The sequence below is a fragment of the Sinohyriopsis cumingii genome, unplaced genomic scaffold (genome assembly GCF_028554795.1).
Source record: "Sinohyriopsis cumingii isolate HCF-2022 unplaced genomic scaffold, ASM2855479v2 utg002932l, whole genome shotgun sequence".
Lineage (NCBI taxonomy): Eukaryota > Metazoa > Mollusca > Bivalvia > Unionida > Unionidae > Sinohyriopsis > Sinohyriopsis cumingii.
This window is the reverse complement of record NW_028316341.1, coordinates 241,923-256,003: the sequence shown is the minus strand read 5'-3', so window position 1 is coordinate 256,003 and position 14,081 is coordinate 241,923. Positions and strand designations below refer to the sequence as shown.

The following is a 14,081-nucleotide window of genomic DNA, read 5'->3' as shown; positions in this document are numbered from 1 at the left end:
CAAACACGAGGAACATTTGGCGAATACTTTTTTTCATAAATATCTTTGTCTTAGAATAACTGGAAGTAATGCATGATGTGTGCTTATTTACTCAATGCAGCTATAATTTTACTTATTCTTTCTTTTTCTCTCTTTCTTCCTGAAATAATAGAATAGATATGATATTAGTCAAGATGACATAAATCCCACGTATTTGCTCCCAGAGTAGATACACATGCAACTATTCGTCATATTCGTCAATGGAAATACAGTGCAAGTCACACTGTGTAAGTCATTACATGAGCAAGTAATCCACATAAGTTGCTGTTTTAACTAATCTATTGTACGGCTTGTCTCGTATGTAAATCTTTGAATCCCAACCTTTCTGTCCTTTCTTTATCCTGTAATGTTTCAGCGATTAAGTACTTCTTCGCTTTTGGGCAACAAGTACAGTGCGCTGCTAATTACAACGACAAACTAAACGGCAGACTGCCCATTATCAAATCGGCGCTGCCTCTCTGCAGTTTGTATTTTATTCCTGTTTCGCTGCATTCTCCTTCAAACTGTGCGTATTATTATAATGTCACTCATCATTCAATTGTCATGTGGACTGATAGAAGAAAAATGAACTTCAGTTGCGGTAAGGTGCGCTCAGGAAAGTAGGCAAACAAAAAGAATATTGTTTTATATCGGAATAGTGTAACGGTTTCAAATATTCTTATCTGCTTACTTTATCGTCGACATTAGCTGTCATTCTGTTTTCCAAATCAATGCTTTTTTCAGTATTTGATTAATTTATTTTATTTAAAAATTGTTTTATTCCACAAATGCCTGCAGAACCCCTCTGCACTACAGTATATCAGAAATGATTATTTCCGTTATGTCGATATCATTTGAAAAAAGGAAACAAAAATGTTGATCAAGCACAGACTCATATGACGGCAAACGATTTTTCAGTGCATTGGTACAAGTGCCCAGTGTATGGTTACTTCTTACACAAAATAATGATAAAAAAGTGTTTTGTGTATGTGCTGGTGTGGATATTTTTGAAAGACAAATCATGATCTGATTAGACAACCTTACCAGAATTCCTTACTTTTCTCATCACGGAAACGGAATACATTATAAATTATGCAACGACGACGCTATTCTACTTAGATGAACATTGCACACTTGATACGTATTCGAGAAGACAATCCTCAGTTGATATTTGAATATTAGAAGGAAGGACAAATGCAGATTTGCACTTTTTATACAGTTCATCTTACACTATGAGTTGTATGACCAATCTGGATTCACTTCTCAAAAAGTGTTTGGCAACGTCAACTGCAACATTTTTTGTCAAAGCTGATTGTTTCATTTTTCTTTATGTGTGAGACACAGACTTACATGAGATAATAATCGGAACTGATATATATATATATATATATATATATATATATATATATATATATATATATATACAACATGATACCTTGTACGACTATAGTCGCGTTCACACAGGCACGTTATCCTCTCTCTCTCTCTCTCTCTCTCTCTCTCTCTCTCTCTATATATATATATATATATATACTGGCTGATATAGCTAATTCAAAACTGCATGATTATGACGAGAATTCGTTGCAATTTTCCCACCGAAATATGCGGATGCGGGAGGTCGTTGGTTCGAACCCAGGCCAAATCATACCAAAGACTTATAAAAATGGTACCAGCAGCTACCTCGCTAGACGCTCAGCATTAACAGGTTAGTGTTAGGACTGGTCAGGATAATGTAAATGGGTGGGTCATGACCGCTATATATCCGCGGCATGATGTTTGTACGTCACCTTTAAGAGCAAAATCATTGCGTTTTTCACGACATAACTAATGTGCTGAGTACTACGTATGTATTACAAATATAAAAATTACCCACTACATAACCTTTACTTGTAGGACAAAGTAAGTAGCTTTTGTTGTTGTTGTTGTTGGTCTGGCTAACGACATTCCTCAGTGAAAGATAGGCTATACATGGCGGCAAGTATTACTGGCGGAGGAAGAACTACGCAAAAAAATTCTTTAAAAACCACCGACCTAAGGGTTTCTCCTAGCAAGCTTTCTCACATACCAACACTGGCCGAGTCTGAGATTCGAACCCACGCTGACAGAAGTGAGATGGCCGTGATCGGTAAAGGTGAGCGCTTCAGAACACTAGGCCCCTCTTAAGAACCATACTAGTGGAAACCTTATCGCAATATTAAATTTCATTCAGAAGTCGCGATAACAAGATTTTCAAGATGGCTATATTGGTGCCCATATTTGACCTCATATCATCACCATTTGTATCATAATAAGTATCTTTTTGAACTTTTCGTGTTTAAATGACCATCCATTCAGCAGTAGCGACGATGACTAGATTTACAAGATGGCCACAGTTTCCAGACATTCAGTGATACATATTATATTGCTGATTTTCCGGTCCAATATGCAGTTAAAATAATTCTTAAATTTCTCATTTGTTCGTATAGTATATGTTTCCGTGAATGCTGTAACGTCGATTATAAAGAAAACACAACCCGACCCATTTTCTTTTATTCGTTTTCGAACGTATTTCATAATGTCGAGGTTTCCTCTGATATTTAAATGGGTAATATGGCATTCGATACATCTGTCCAATCTGTGCTTCAGCATCGCACACCTAGAATGTTGCCTTTGTACATAAAGTCTGGTCTTACTTTTGACAATTTAAATATTCAATGAACAATCAGTTGTTAAAATATCAGGAGTCAGTTATTGCTAAACATTTTAAAACTAGTGTGTAATTTCATTTTTTTAGATCAATGACGGGTCGGAGGATGCGATTGTGGTGCATACAGTATCTGCTGAAAATTCCCGATTGTTTGCATACGTCCATTACGAGGGATACCGTAAGTAACGACTAGAATTGCCTAGGAAAATCACAGTACCTACCGCTGACATATTATACTTGAGGGTGAAAACATTTTGGACAGAATGTTGAGATTGCATATGAATCTGGTGTGGAAAGTGACACTAAACATAACAGAGTCGGACAATCCATGTATTCTTCCGAAGAAATCGTACATATGCCGGGAGTAATAAAAGACAGTATCACCATAAAACTAAAAGTGAAAAACAATGATAAAAAAATGGGATGCACGAGATCAAAAGAACGTTTCAACATGAAAATAAAAAAGTAAGGAATATAAAATAAACATTGGGTTGACTTAAGTTTCGAACTAGCGACCTCTTGTTTGGCAAGCGGGAGTAATAAAAGAAAGTTTCCACATAAAAATAAATGGAAATGAAATAATACAACACTGGGATGCCGCGAATTTCAGACTCGGGACCTCGTGTTTGGCCGGCGTTAATCATAAAGAAAGATTCATTATAAACAAATGATCAACCGCGAATTTCGAACTGATGACCTTTTGCTTGGCAGACCTTAATCTAAAAGAACTTTAGTAGATAATGGGGACGAACCTAGTTTCTTCCAACGTTTCAACGTAAAAACAAAAAGTAAAAAAATAAAATTAAAAAATTTGGATGAGCGAGTTTCAAAGAAAGATTCAACGTTAAAATTTAAGAAAAAAAAAATGACCAGATTGGGATGCTGGCGAGTTTCTAATCCGTTACCTCTTGTTTGGCAGACGAGAGTCATACAAGAAAGTTCCAACATAAAATTAAAAGTTTAAAAAAAGAAAATTGGAAACGCGGGTTTGAAATGAAAGTTTCAATATCAGACTAAAATAAAATAAAAACGAAAACAACAAAATGGGATGTGCAATTTTAAAAGAATGTATGCACATCAAAATTAAAACAGAAACAAAAATAAAATATAAAAGAAAAATTCCGATGCCTTGAATTTCGAACTCTCGACCTCTTGTTTGCCGAGCGGGACACACATACACACAGACAAATGCGGGTGTTTATATACAAGATCATAAAGTATCCTTTAGTGAATAGCATGGGGATAGTGGATCAGGATTGTGGTTTCATTTTCATGTTGATCTTGCTTAATAGTTTGCAACATGATGTTAAGTATGCATAATCGATCACTCTGGTCCATTATATCAGGTTTTTAAAGGAATGTGTAAAAATATGATGTGCAAATTTTCAGTATGGTTTTAATATTGATAACAACACACATTCTGGGGCATGAATAGGATAGACGATTTTCCAGAATACCTCCATTTATATAAACAGTACTTTGAGTTTAGTCAATAATAACCTTGTAAAATGTTTCTCCTCAGCTTGAATTACTACATTTTTGACAGAATGTGCACAATTAGCAATACAACCATCAGTTAGTATAGTAAATTGTCAATTACGGCATATATTATCTCTCTCTCTCTCTTTCCTAAACATTAAAGGACGTATAATGCACTTGGTTCTGTTTCCTATCTTATAAAGATAAATTGTGTATGATACCAATAAAGGTAGACACGTACACAACAACTAGTAATATACATATATTGTATACAACAACAAAAAAAAATTCCTAACGTTATGAGAGATTATCGAATCAAATGGCTTGAAATAATACAGTAGAATACAAAATAATCTGAAACCAGGTCTGCTTAACTAGTTATTGACCAATGTTTGAAGACTAATGATGTTAATATGGGCGAGTACCCTTTTCGGAAAGCAGTTTGAGTTTCTTAGATTACCTCCCTTTCGCATGTCCAAGCAGTCTTTATTCAAGACAGCGCTGACAATGCCATATTATTATAGGCACATCGTGAGACAAACGTATAATATGTCAGTATATTAAAATACGCATTTATTGAACAAACGATGCTACTTCTTTTTCCGTCGAAAGGAATACATGTGAGATATAGAAAAGAAATATGAACTAGACAAGGGTTTGAAAATAATCCTTCCTTAGTAATGGTAAAAAAATGAGGAAAATTTGGCTAATAACTACTTTTCATGAATATTGCTATCTTAGAAATCATATAATAACTGTAAGTAATGCATGATTTTAACTTATTTACTGAAAGAAGCTTTAATTTTACTTACTCTTTCTTTTTTCTCTCTTTCTTCCTGGAATAAAAGAATAAATCTGATATTAGTCAAGATGATATTGTTACACGCACACGGGTATTTACTTGACCGAGCGGTTGTCAAACCCTGGCGCGATTCTCGCTAGAAGTCATAAGTTTCCCCGACTTTCCAAAGACTTTCATACAACCTCAGTTGTAAATCAGAAAGCCCGACGTGTCCATTCTATACCTACATTTTCCTCTATTTAATGCAAGACCACAGATAAACCAAACTGTCAACTATCCATCAACCGTACATCTGCGTGTTTTGGCTTCATTATGTTTCCGTACCACCAACCGTTCACGCCTTAGAATATATACGAGTACTCCCTAACAATGGGAACTATTTTAACTCCGCCACCTTAGGCCAGTCAATGTATGCTTTCCAGGCACATTTCGCCGATATAACTGCACCATATTCGCCCGCATGGCGACATAAACGGTCTCTGCCAAGTCCCTTTTTATTTATGCCCTTGTGTAATTTACCGGTTTAATACCGTAAGTGCTGTCCTTGCAGTCACGCTACCAATGTATACCACTAGATTTTAATATGTACTATTTTACGACAGGGACAGTCATTCCGTTTTGGTCGGAATTCACTACTAGTGAACCAGGACATCATGGAAACACACTAACACTTCACTCCGTGACGTTTGCTCCTATTGATTAGCTCATTAGTTCGGGCCAGGAATATTTCCATGGCGCCAAATTCCAATAATCAAACAAGTAATCACACAAATCTAAGAATTGCTTAAAACGGGGCACTACAACCACGTGCACATACTCTAAATTTACTACAATATATCCCACATATTTGCTCTCAAAAGAGGGAGTATATACGCATGCACATATTCACAAATGAAAATCCAGTGTAAGGCAGGACAACATTATATAAACGATGATGCATAGTTGACATTTCGCTATAAAATCATAAAAATGTCAATACAACGTAGGATAGTGGCAATAAAATAAACCATCGACAAAGTTGTTGTTGCATGACTATGAAATATTTGAGCTCACGAACTAGCATTTATTTAAACGTTGTGTCTGTACTTTCAAACAATAAAATCTGGTCAGACACATAAGCTACAAATATATACAATTTTTGTTGAGGCCATGACGTGAGAACTAAAAACCAAGTTGTCTTATAAATAACAAAATATCCTCGTGGTACATTAATGTTAATCAATCATCCAAATCGTGTGCACATTTAAAAACTTAAAGTCTAGACTTCGGAACAAATTACTTAATTACATTCCCTTCTTGTAGTATTGACCAATATCAAGCACGATATGTCACATTATGTATCTGGGTAAAGTTTTCTGTCAACATCTCAATAATGCTTGGAATAGTAAGGACCGACTAATTAACAAATAACATAGCATATCATGCATTTTTTAAACGAGTACAATTTATCGGTGGTCGGTAAAGCTCACTGTTTACAGTAAGTGACTGAGAACGTATTCACACTCTTAAGCGTAGAAAACTACAATTTCAGTTTAATGGGGGTTCTGACACTTTTGTCTGCGTGAAAAATTGAGCGATGCCCCCTTGATATATACAACTAGGGTGTCGTGATTTCCGGCTCAGTTGTTTGTTTTGTTTTTACCTGAGAGTGTGTGTTTTCAGTGTCAGTGCGTATATAATATTGATCATCGTTTTTTGTGTGTGAACGTGTGTGTCTGATGGTGAATTAATGAATGCCATAGGTGGAGTATCGTTTATCATCAATGGAGCACGCCTGTTATGTTAATGAGTAGCGTAGAGATGAGATGTCGATGGGATTGGAATGTTCTCATGGTATAATACTGTACATATCCTTTTAGTGTGATTGTCTGCAGTGATCGATCGTAGCGATTTTACCGACGACATGTTTTTTTGACTGTGCCTTCGTCAAGAGCTATGCAGTACATTTTGGATGGGTGTTCCATTGCTTTCGTTTTTTAACTTTCCTAGGACCTTTTTGTTATTGTCGCAGTGGAAAGGTCTATGTGTGGGATAGTCGCTGAGATCGAAAAGTTCTTTGTGGTCGAACAGGCCTTGCTACAAATTCTGTATCTGTCATTAGCAGGTTATTGTTTTTGATAAAATCATAATGAAACTTGTAAATGACCATTTTGGAGAGATCATCAATGGCCGCTCCGACGTAGATGTGTTTATCGAGTTTGAGATTGCTTTTTCCTGAATTCGATGGCTACGAGATCTTCTTTGAAGATTTTCGTGTGCAGGTAGGCTTCATTGGCGACTAGTTTATCTCGTCGTTTGACGCTATTAACCATGTCGAATGTTTGTTTTTTTTCTTCATGGTTTTTACGAAGACGCTGCTGCTCGTAAGTTTGGAGACATTTTTGCCGAAGTATGTGGTGAAGTTTTCATGTTGATTCGTGTTAACGTCGATGTAGGTTTCATCCACGGGGATTGTTGAGACTTGAGAGTGCGATGAATTTTATCGAACACGAGCCCGTGTTTGATAGCTTGTTCGAGTAGACAGTGATGCAAAAGTACTTGTTTTTATCCATGAGATTGGGCACATGTTTTTTCACTTTGGAGTCTCCCAGACCGAACTTATTTTTTGTTTGCTCTAGCAGCAGGGAAGTTCTACAGACCAGACGTTCCAGACCAAATAAAGCTTCCTACGAGAACTTTCTCCGTAGAAGCCTCAGATTTCAAAAATAAGCCTTCCTACGAAAATTAATTTGCGTAAATTCACTCCCGACTGCAATTTTTTGTGTGCAAATTCAATGATTCTAGACAAGTAAAAAAAGGGGGGGGGAAATTTATTCTGGTGTCGATGAAGTTTGCGAAGATTTGGCTGCGAGTCTCATGAATAAATTTGATCAAGACCGATTCGATATCTACTACGCGGATCGTGAAGATTAATCGTGATAAAACCATGCGGTGTTGCCTGGGCGCGGCTGAAGAAATTTTTGAATTTGTTTATGTCCATATCGCCGTTGCACCAGGTCTGATGAATATTTCTCAGCGTGTGAGTATCGACGCCATTGAAAACCGACAAAATGTTACAATTGTCCCTAATTACCTTTGGAATTTGCGTATATCGCTGCGTCACGTAAATAACATCGGTGTTCTTGTGTCGGCCACGCGAGAATATCCTAGCTGGATTAGTTTGCTTATCCAGCATAACATCATCGAATACGACAAGATTATTAACATCACCATCTAAATTTTCCACGGATGGGGTTTCATTGATGTCTGTGATGAATTCGATCGTGCCTTCGTCGGTATTGTCGCTGAATTCCTTTAGCACTTGATAACAACGCTGATCATCAACGAACGGTGCAACCAAATACAACTAATCCCATTTTAGCCATCGCATTATCAAATTTAACAACAACTGCGTCTTTCCAGAACCAGACGGACCAATAATTATCATCCTAATCGAATTTGGTAACACCGCGTTGTGTTTCACCTGCTCGCGTCGCTTCGTGGCTGAAAAATCAATTACATTCATGTTACTAGAATACATGGATCTATATTGTGTTAAGTGTCGCACTCACACAGCTACGATAAATCCAACCGAAATCGTCACACGCAACAACAGGAACGCAATTGCAGGAGAATGCGAAGTTTGTAAGACGCGCAAGTTCAGATTTGTAAAAAAAAAAATAGAAGAATCGGAGGAGACATTGCCGCCTCCTTGAAAAATCTACCTGGGTTGCCCTGGGCGAAATATCCCGGAGAAAAGCATCTGCCAGGATACAATTACTGCGGACCCGGCACAAGGCTCGATATAAGACTCAACGATAATAATCAACCAAATCCCGGCGAAGATCCAGTAAACGCCATCGATAACGCGTGTTACTATCACGATCTTGCGTATCGTAGCGGGGATTTACTACAAAGACATCTCGCTGATATTAGGCTAATTCATGCAATAGACGCGATTCCTGACAAAAAATTCAAAGAAAAATTGGCAACCTGGTTGATAAAAGGCGCGATGAAAGGTAAATTAGTACTCGGCGCTGGTAAATAATAATGGAGCAAATATATTATTCTCCGCGAGGTTTTTGGCGAGGAAAATCAGCAATAGCCAAACTCGCCAAGGCAGCAAAAGTAAAACAGTCCGTTGCTGAATCGTGGCTATCGAAACAGGCAGTCTGGCAAATTTATCTTCCCCCACCTAAGAAAATACCGTACGCGAGTTTCACCGTCAGTATCCCTAATGAAGTCCATCAGGCTGATTTAATGTTTCTTCCTTACGATACCGTTGACGGAGTCACATACAAATACGTATTGACGGTTGTTGATATCGCAAGCAGATACAAGGAAGCCGAGCCGTTATCGAATAAAACAGCAACGGAGATCGCTAAGGCGTTTAGCGAAATTTATTCACGATCTCCATTAACATGGCCGAAGCTTCTTCAGGTTGATCCAGGTCGAGAATTTCTTGGCGCGGTTACTTCATTGATGAAAAAGAATAATGTTAAAATCCGTCGCGGTATTGTAGGTGTTCATCACAATCAAGCTATCGTTGAGAGATTCAATAAAACTCTCGCGGAAAGATTATTCGGATACCAATACGCGCGTGAATTTATTCAAGATAATCGATCTCATGATTGGGTATCGAGGTTGCCTCATGTGATTAACGCACTAAATAACGAGACAACGAGAACAATAGCAATGAAACCTGCAATTGCAATTACAAAACCAAATATACCCCTAAAGCGAGATTCCACAATTCCGCCTGTGCTAGGTAGCGTCACGGTCAGGTATTTATATAAAGAAGGCGAGGCCGAAGGAGGAAGAAAAAGAGCAACCGATCCAACCTGGAGCGTAACAACACATAAAATATCAGCCGTAACAAGATCATCGGGAAGACCGGCAATTTATTTCCTAGATTCACTAGCGCCACAACGCGGATTTACCAAGGAAGAATTACAAATAATACCGAAAGATACTCAACTACCGCCAGCGTCATTAATGTGAAACCGAATTCTACCTAACTGAGATAATTTTCTTACTCTTGACACGGCTAAATAAACTAAATTTGACCAGGAAATTCTATCATCGACAATCCAAACTTGGCCATCCACGGTTAATCCCTGCGATGAATGTATCGTTGTTGCATATCCTAGTTTCCATGGCGATCTTTCTGCATTTATCGCGTCATTAACAAGATTAATATCAACAAGAATAATATCATTCAGTACCAAGATCTTTTCCTCTCCGCAGGGTAAAGTAACACTGATATTTTGTTTTCTGGTATCAGCGGGCCTGTAACACAACGGCACCTGCAATGTTGGAAATTTCTCGCAATGCAGCTTGAATAACATATCCTGAATAATATCACGAACAATTTTCCTACTAGCAACGATCAAATGATCGGGACGCCACAAATTTAGAAAAATATCCATCGGAGTCTCGTCGATTATTCTTCTCATCACATCGCATTGAATTTTATTCGGTTGTAATCGAATTATTTTCTTAAATTCAGTCAGTAAAATATCATCGGATCTATAATCAGCGTCGATTTCCTCATAATAGTCAACAAAGTTCCTGAGCCATTCGTGAGGAGATTCACCATCAATCGGATCAGGTTGGCCATGATCTCCGCACATTATCACGGCTGTATTTTTCTCCTCCAGCCAGGTTAGGAACGATTTTAATACAACTAAATTTACTGTGCAAATTTCATCAAATATTATAATTTTATTGATATATTTATTTCCCATGCGAGCCGAATCCCATAATCCACCGCTGTATTTGAAATAACCGTGATAAGTACTAGAATCAACGCCGCGTTGCCTTATTTCTCGCGCTAATCTGTGAGTTGGAGTCAATACTATCATATCAGATTTCGCAAATAAATTTATCGCTCGCGTTGTTTTACCGCTACCACCAGGACCATTCATGTAAACGAATTTGTTACGTGAAATCGGGTCAAATGCAAATGCAGCCGTCGATATTTCCTCAAATTTATCTTGATGAAATTTATCGCAATCTTCGACATCGGCGTCCTCACAGTAATCTAGGATATCTTCGTTTTTTATCCTCCAAGTGCCCCAAGAACCATCAGCGATTAAATTTTCTAGCCTATACTGATATTTCTTATCGATATAAAACGAGTCCGTTGCGACCCTTACCGCGATATCAGAAAATTTATTTATCATCGACAGTAAATTTATACTAACATAAGCGAGCATCGATGATCTCAAATGCGTATACTGCGCTGATTCTCCATCGAGATAGCTAATTACGGTACCTAATTTTTCTCCATCAATGATAATATTCTCTCTGTTGCAGAATATTCCTCGCGATACCGTATCGGCTATAATAAAATCCATCTCGGCGTCGTTGATAAATAACCTAGCGTGTCGGTGTTTATGATCAACGGATCCTCCTTGAGTAAATTTGCCAATTATTTTTCTTCCGATATCCTTCGCGTTTTCACATTCCATCGGCAACCACACTTCAGTTTGTTTTCTATACGATATAATCGCCTCGCTCACCGTCAACGATATTAACATTGACGAATCCAGCATATATCTCAACAACACCGTAGGAACCCATCTGCGTTGAGATAAATGCCGACCAAACCAAATATAACAAATTTTATGTAAATTTTCAGCAAACTCGAATGAAGTAACACAAGCGAATCCGGTCATGACAAAATCAGGCAACGGTCCGTTAATTGCTACCCTTGTCATTTCGTTGGTGGGATGGCCGAATTTAGCAAAATAATCCGCACAATCGCCATATCCGAGGAAACTTCCAGGATAGCACGCGCTCATGTCAACGGATATCATATCTTCGAAATAATATTTGGTATTCCACAATCCGCCATGGCCGTATTCGATACAACTAAGTTGAATATCAGTGAGGTATTCGTTTATCGTAGGTTTCCACGAATTTCTTTCTCTGGCAGCGTGAGCAGCAACAGACGGAACAGTAAAACAATTCGTTAATAACTGATCAGGATTTGACGAATATTTCACCGCGATATTTTTCATAGATTCATGTAATTTTTCATCTCGATAAATATCCCCTCGAGGCAAGATAAACTGATCATACCTTTCTTCGCTCGAGAATAACCAAACCGATATCGGATCAGACGCGGCTAATATTTTGATATATCTGAACATGGCATCGGAATTGTCTTTTGCGCCTTCCACGGGATAAAATTTAACAACACGATCTCGCGGAAATATCATTACCGACTGCGACCACGCATGTGAATTATGATCAACAATTTCGATTGGTACTCCTCGAGATCTATACGGCGAAGAATATAATATTTCTCCCGATAGTGTTTTCACCGTGATAGGAAATTTAAGTTTCTTACTCAACACAGCAACATCATCAATCGATGCGCCATCAACAACTGTCTTCGCCCACGCGTTAATTTTATCCAACCTCAACTGAGTCAGACCAGATCCACGACGAGCGTTTTTCATATGCTCGATAACACGCTCAGCCACGCAGTTTATCATCGGTGATTCTTTCATCGCAGGTAGATTTTTCATGTCGGGATTATTATTCAGCCGATAAATTCCATAAACAACAGCGCTAGATGGATACGCCCTAGCATAATAAGGACCGTCAATTCCCAATAACAATCCTGGCTTCGAATTTTTATCAAGAATAACATTTTTCTTACCGCCACGCACGGGATCTCGTTTATCGCGAATAATCCAAGTGTCGTCAGGCATTTGTGCAATAAATTTTATTCCAAAGATAAATCGCTCTTCCTTGTGTTCGAATTTTATATGCTCGATTATCTTCTTGGCCCGTTCCAGATTCATCGTAGCATCAACAGCGTTAGTTTTCCACGTCGACCAAACATGAATCCCCCCATCATCAAGGAATTCTCTCTTGGCACGATCAACCTCAGGAATGATATATTCTGCCTCATCAAGATCAAAAATATCCATTATTATATTTTAGACAAATATTTAAATTATAATATGCAGTGCAAATGGATACCAATCGGATCAACAAAATCATGCGACAAATCCTGCAGAGGCGATTATTGTGGCGCTCACATATATGCGATTCGACGAGGCAGTAAAGGACCACAGCGGTGCTTAGTTTGTCAAGTTGGCACTCGAGGAAAGACTCGATTGTGTTTATCCTGCGGAGGAAAGAATTATCGGGAATTGCTCAGATATTACAAAAAGAAATCTTCCTCGGTGATAACCTGCGAAGAGGATTATATTAATCGATTCAAGGCAAATTATGATTTAGACAGATAATTATTATATAATGGAAATGAAATCAACGATTCCTGCAATGAAAATCACACACGAGTTTAGATCACACCCAACCATCGAGGGTTACGAGGCGTCATCGGATGGTATTGTCAGAAATGCAAAAACAAAGAATCAAGTCGGTAGTGTTAATAATTCGGGCTATCTCGGGTTTACTGTCGGTGAGAATAAAAAACAAAGAAAATCAAGTTATTTATGCCACAGATTTATATTCGAGTGTTTCCATGGACTCATCAAGGATAATTTGGTCATTGACCATATCGACGGAAATAAACTTAATAATAAAATATCCAATCTTCGCGCGTTAACTCCGAGTGAAAATTCAAGATCCGGTAATACCGGTGGCGGACGGCGACCGGCTAAGGCGGTCAAATCGATAAATAAAGAGACAAATGAGGAAATTATATTCACGTCGATGAACGCCGCTGTAAAATATTATAGTATTAATCCAGCATCGGTGCGTCGTGCGGCAGAAAAAATAACTAGCGCAGCATTTTCCTACAAATTTGGCGAGTGGATTGAGTTTTACTATATTCCGATAATATCCGAAGAAAAAATAATTGAATATTAAAAAATTAATATAACATGGACGAACAAACCATAAATAACATTATCGAATCACTTGCGACAGTCAGCGATGATCGCGTCGAGGATTTTGTTAAATTATCGACGCTGGTAGAAAAAGCTAGGTTGATTTTATCAGAAGCATACGAGTCAAAAAAAATTACAAGTTCACGCATCAGACAGCTGAAAAAACTTGTCGATGAGAGCAAGGCCAAGGAAATTTCTGATCCTTGAATTTTCCTGAAGATTTCCGCAAACAAAAAAAAAACAA

At 37.9% G+C, this 14,081-nt stretch overlaps 1 protein-coding gene across 2 annotated transcripts in view; it reads right to left on the bottom strand.

Annotated features, from left to right (window-relative positions):
* LOC149769958 (E3 ubiquitin-protein ligase TRIM33-like) overlaps window positions 1-14,081 on the bottom strand; it is an 80,425-nt gene that overhangs the window by 43,514 nt on the left and 22,830 nt on the right. The window contains exon 3 of one of the 2 annotated variants that reach the window (XM_089949617.1): window positions 4,996-5,019. The exons of the other annotated variant lie outside the window; for it this stretch is intronic. Coding sequence (XP_089805743.1) covers window positions 4,996-5,019 — 24 coding nt within the window. The remainder of the gene's footprint in view (window positions 1-4,995; window positions 5,020-14,081) is intronic. 2 annotated transcript variants of the gene reach the window in all.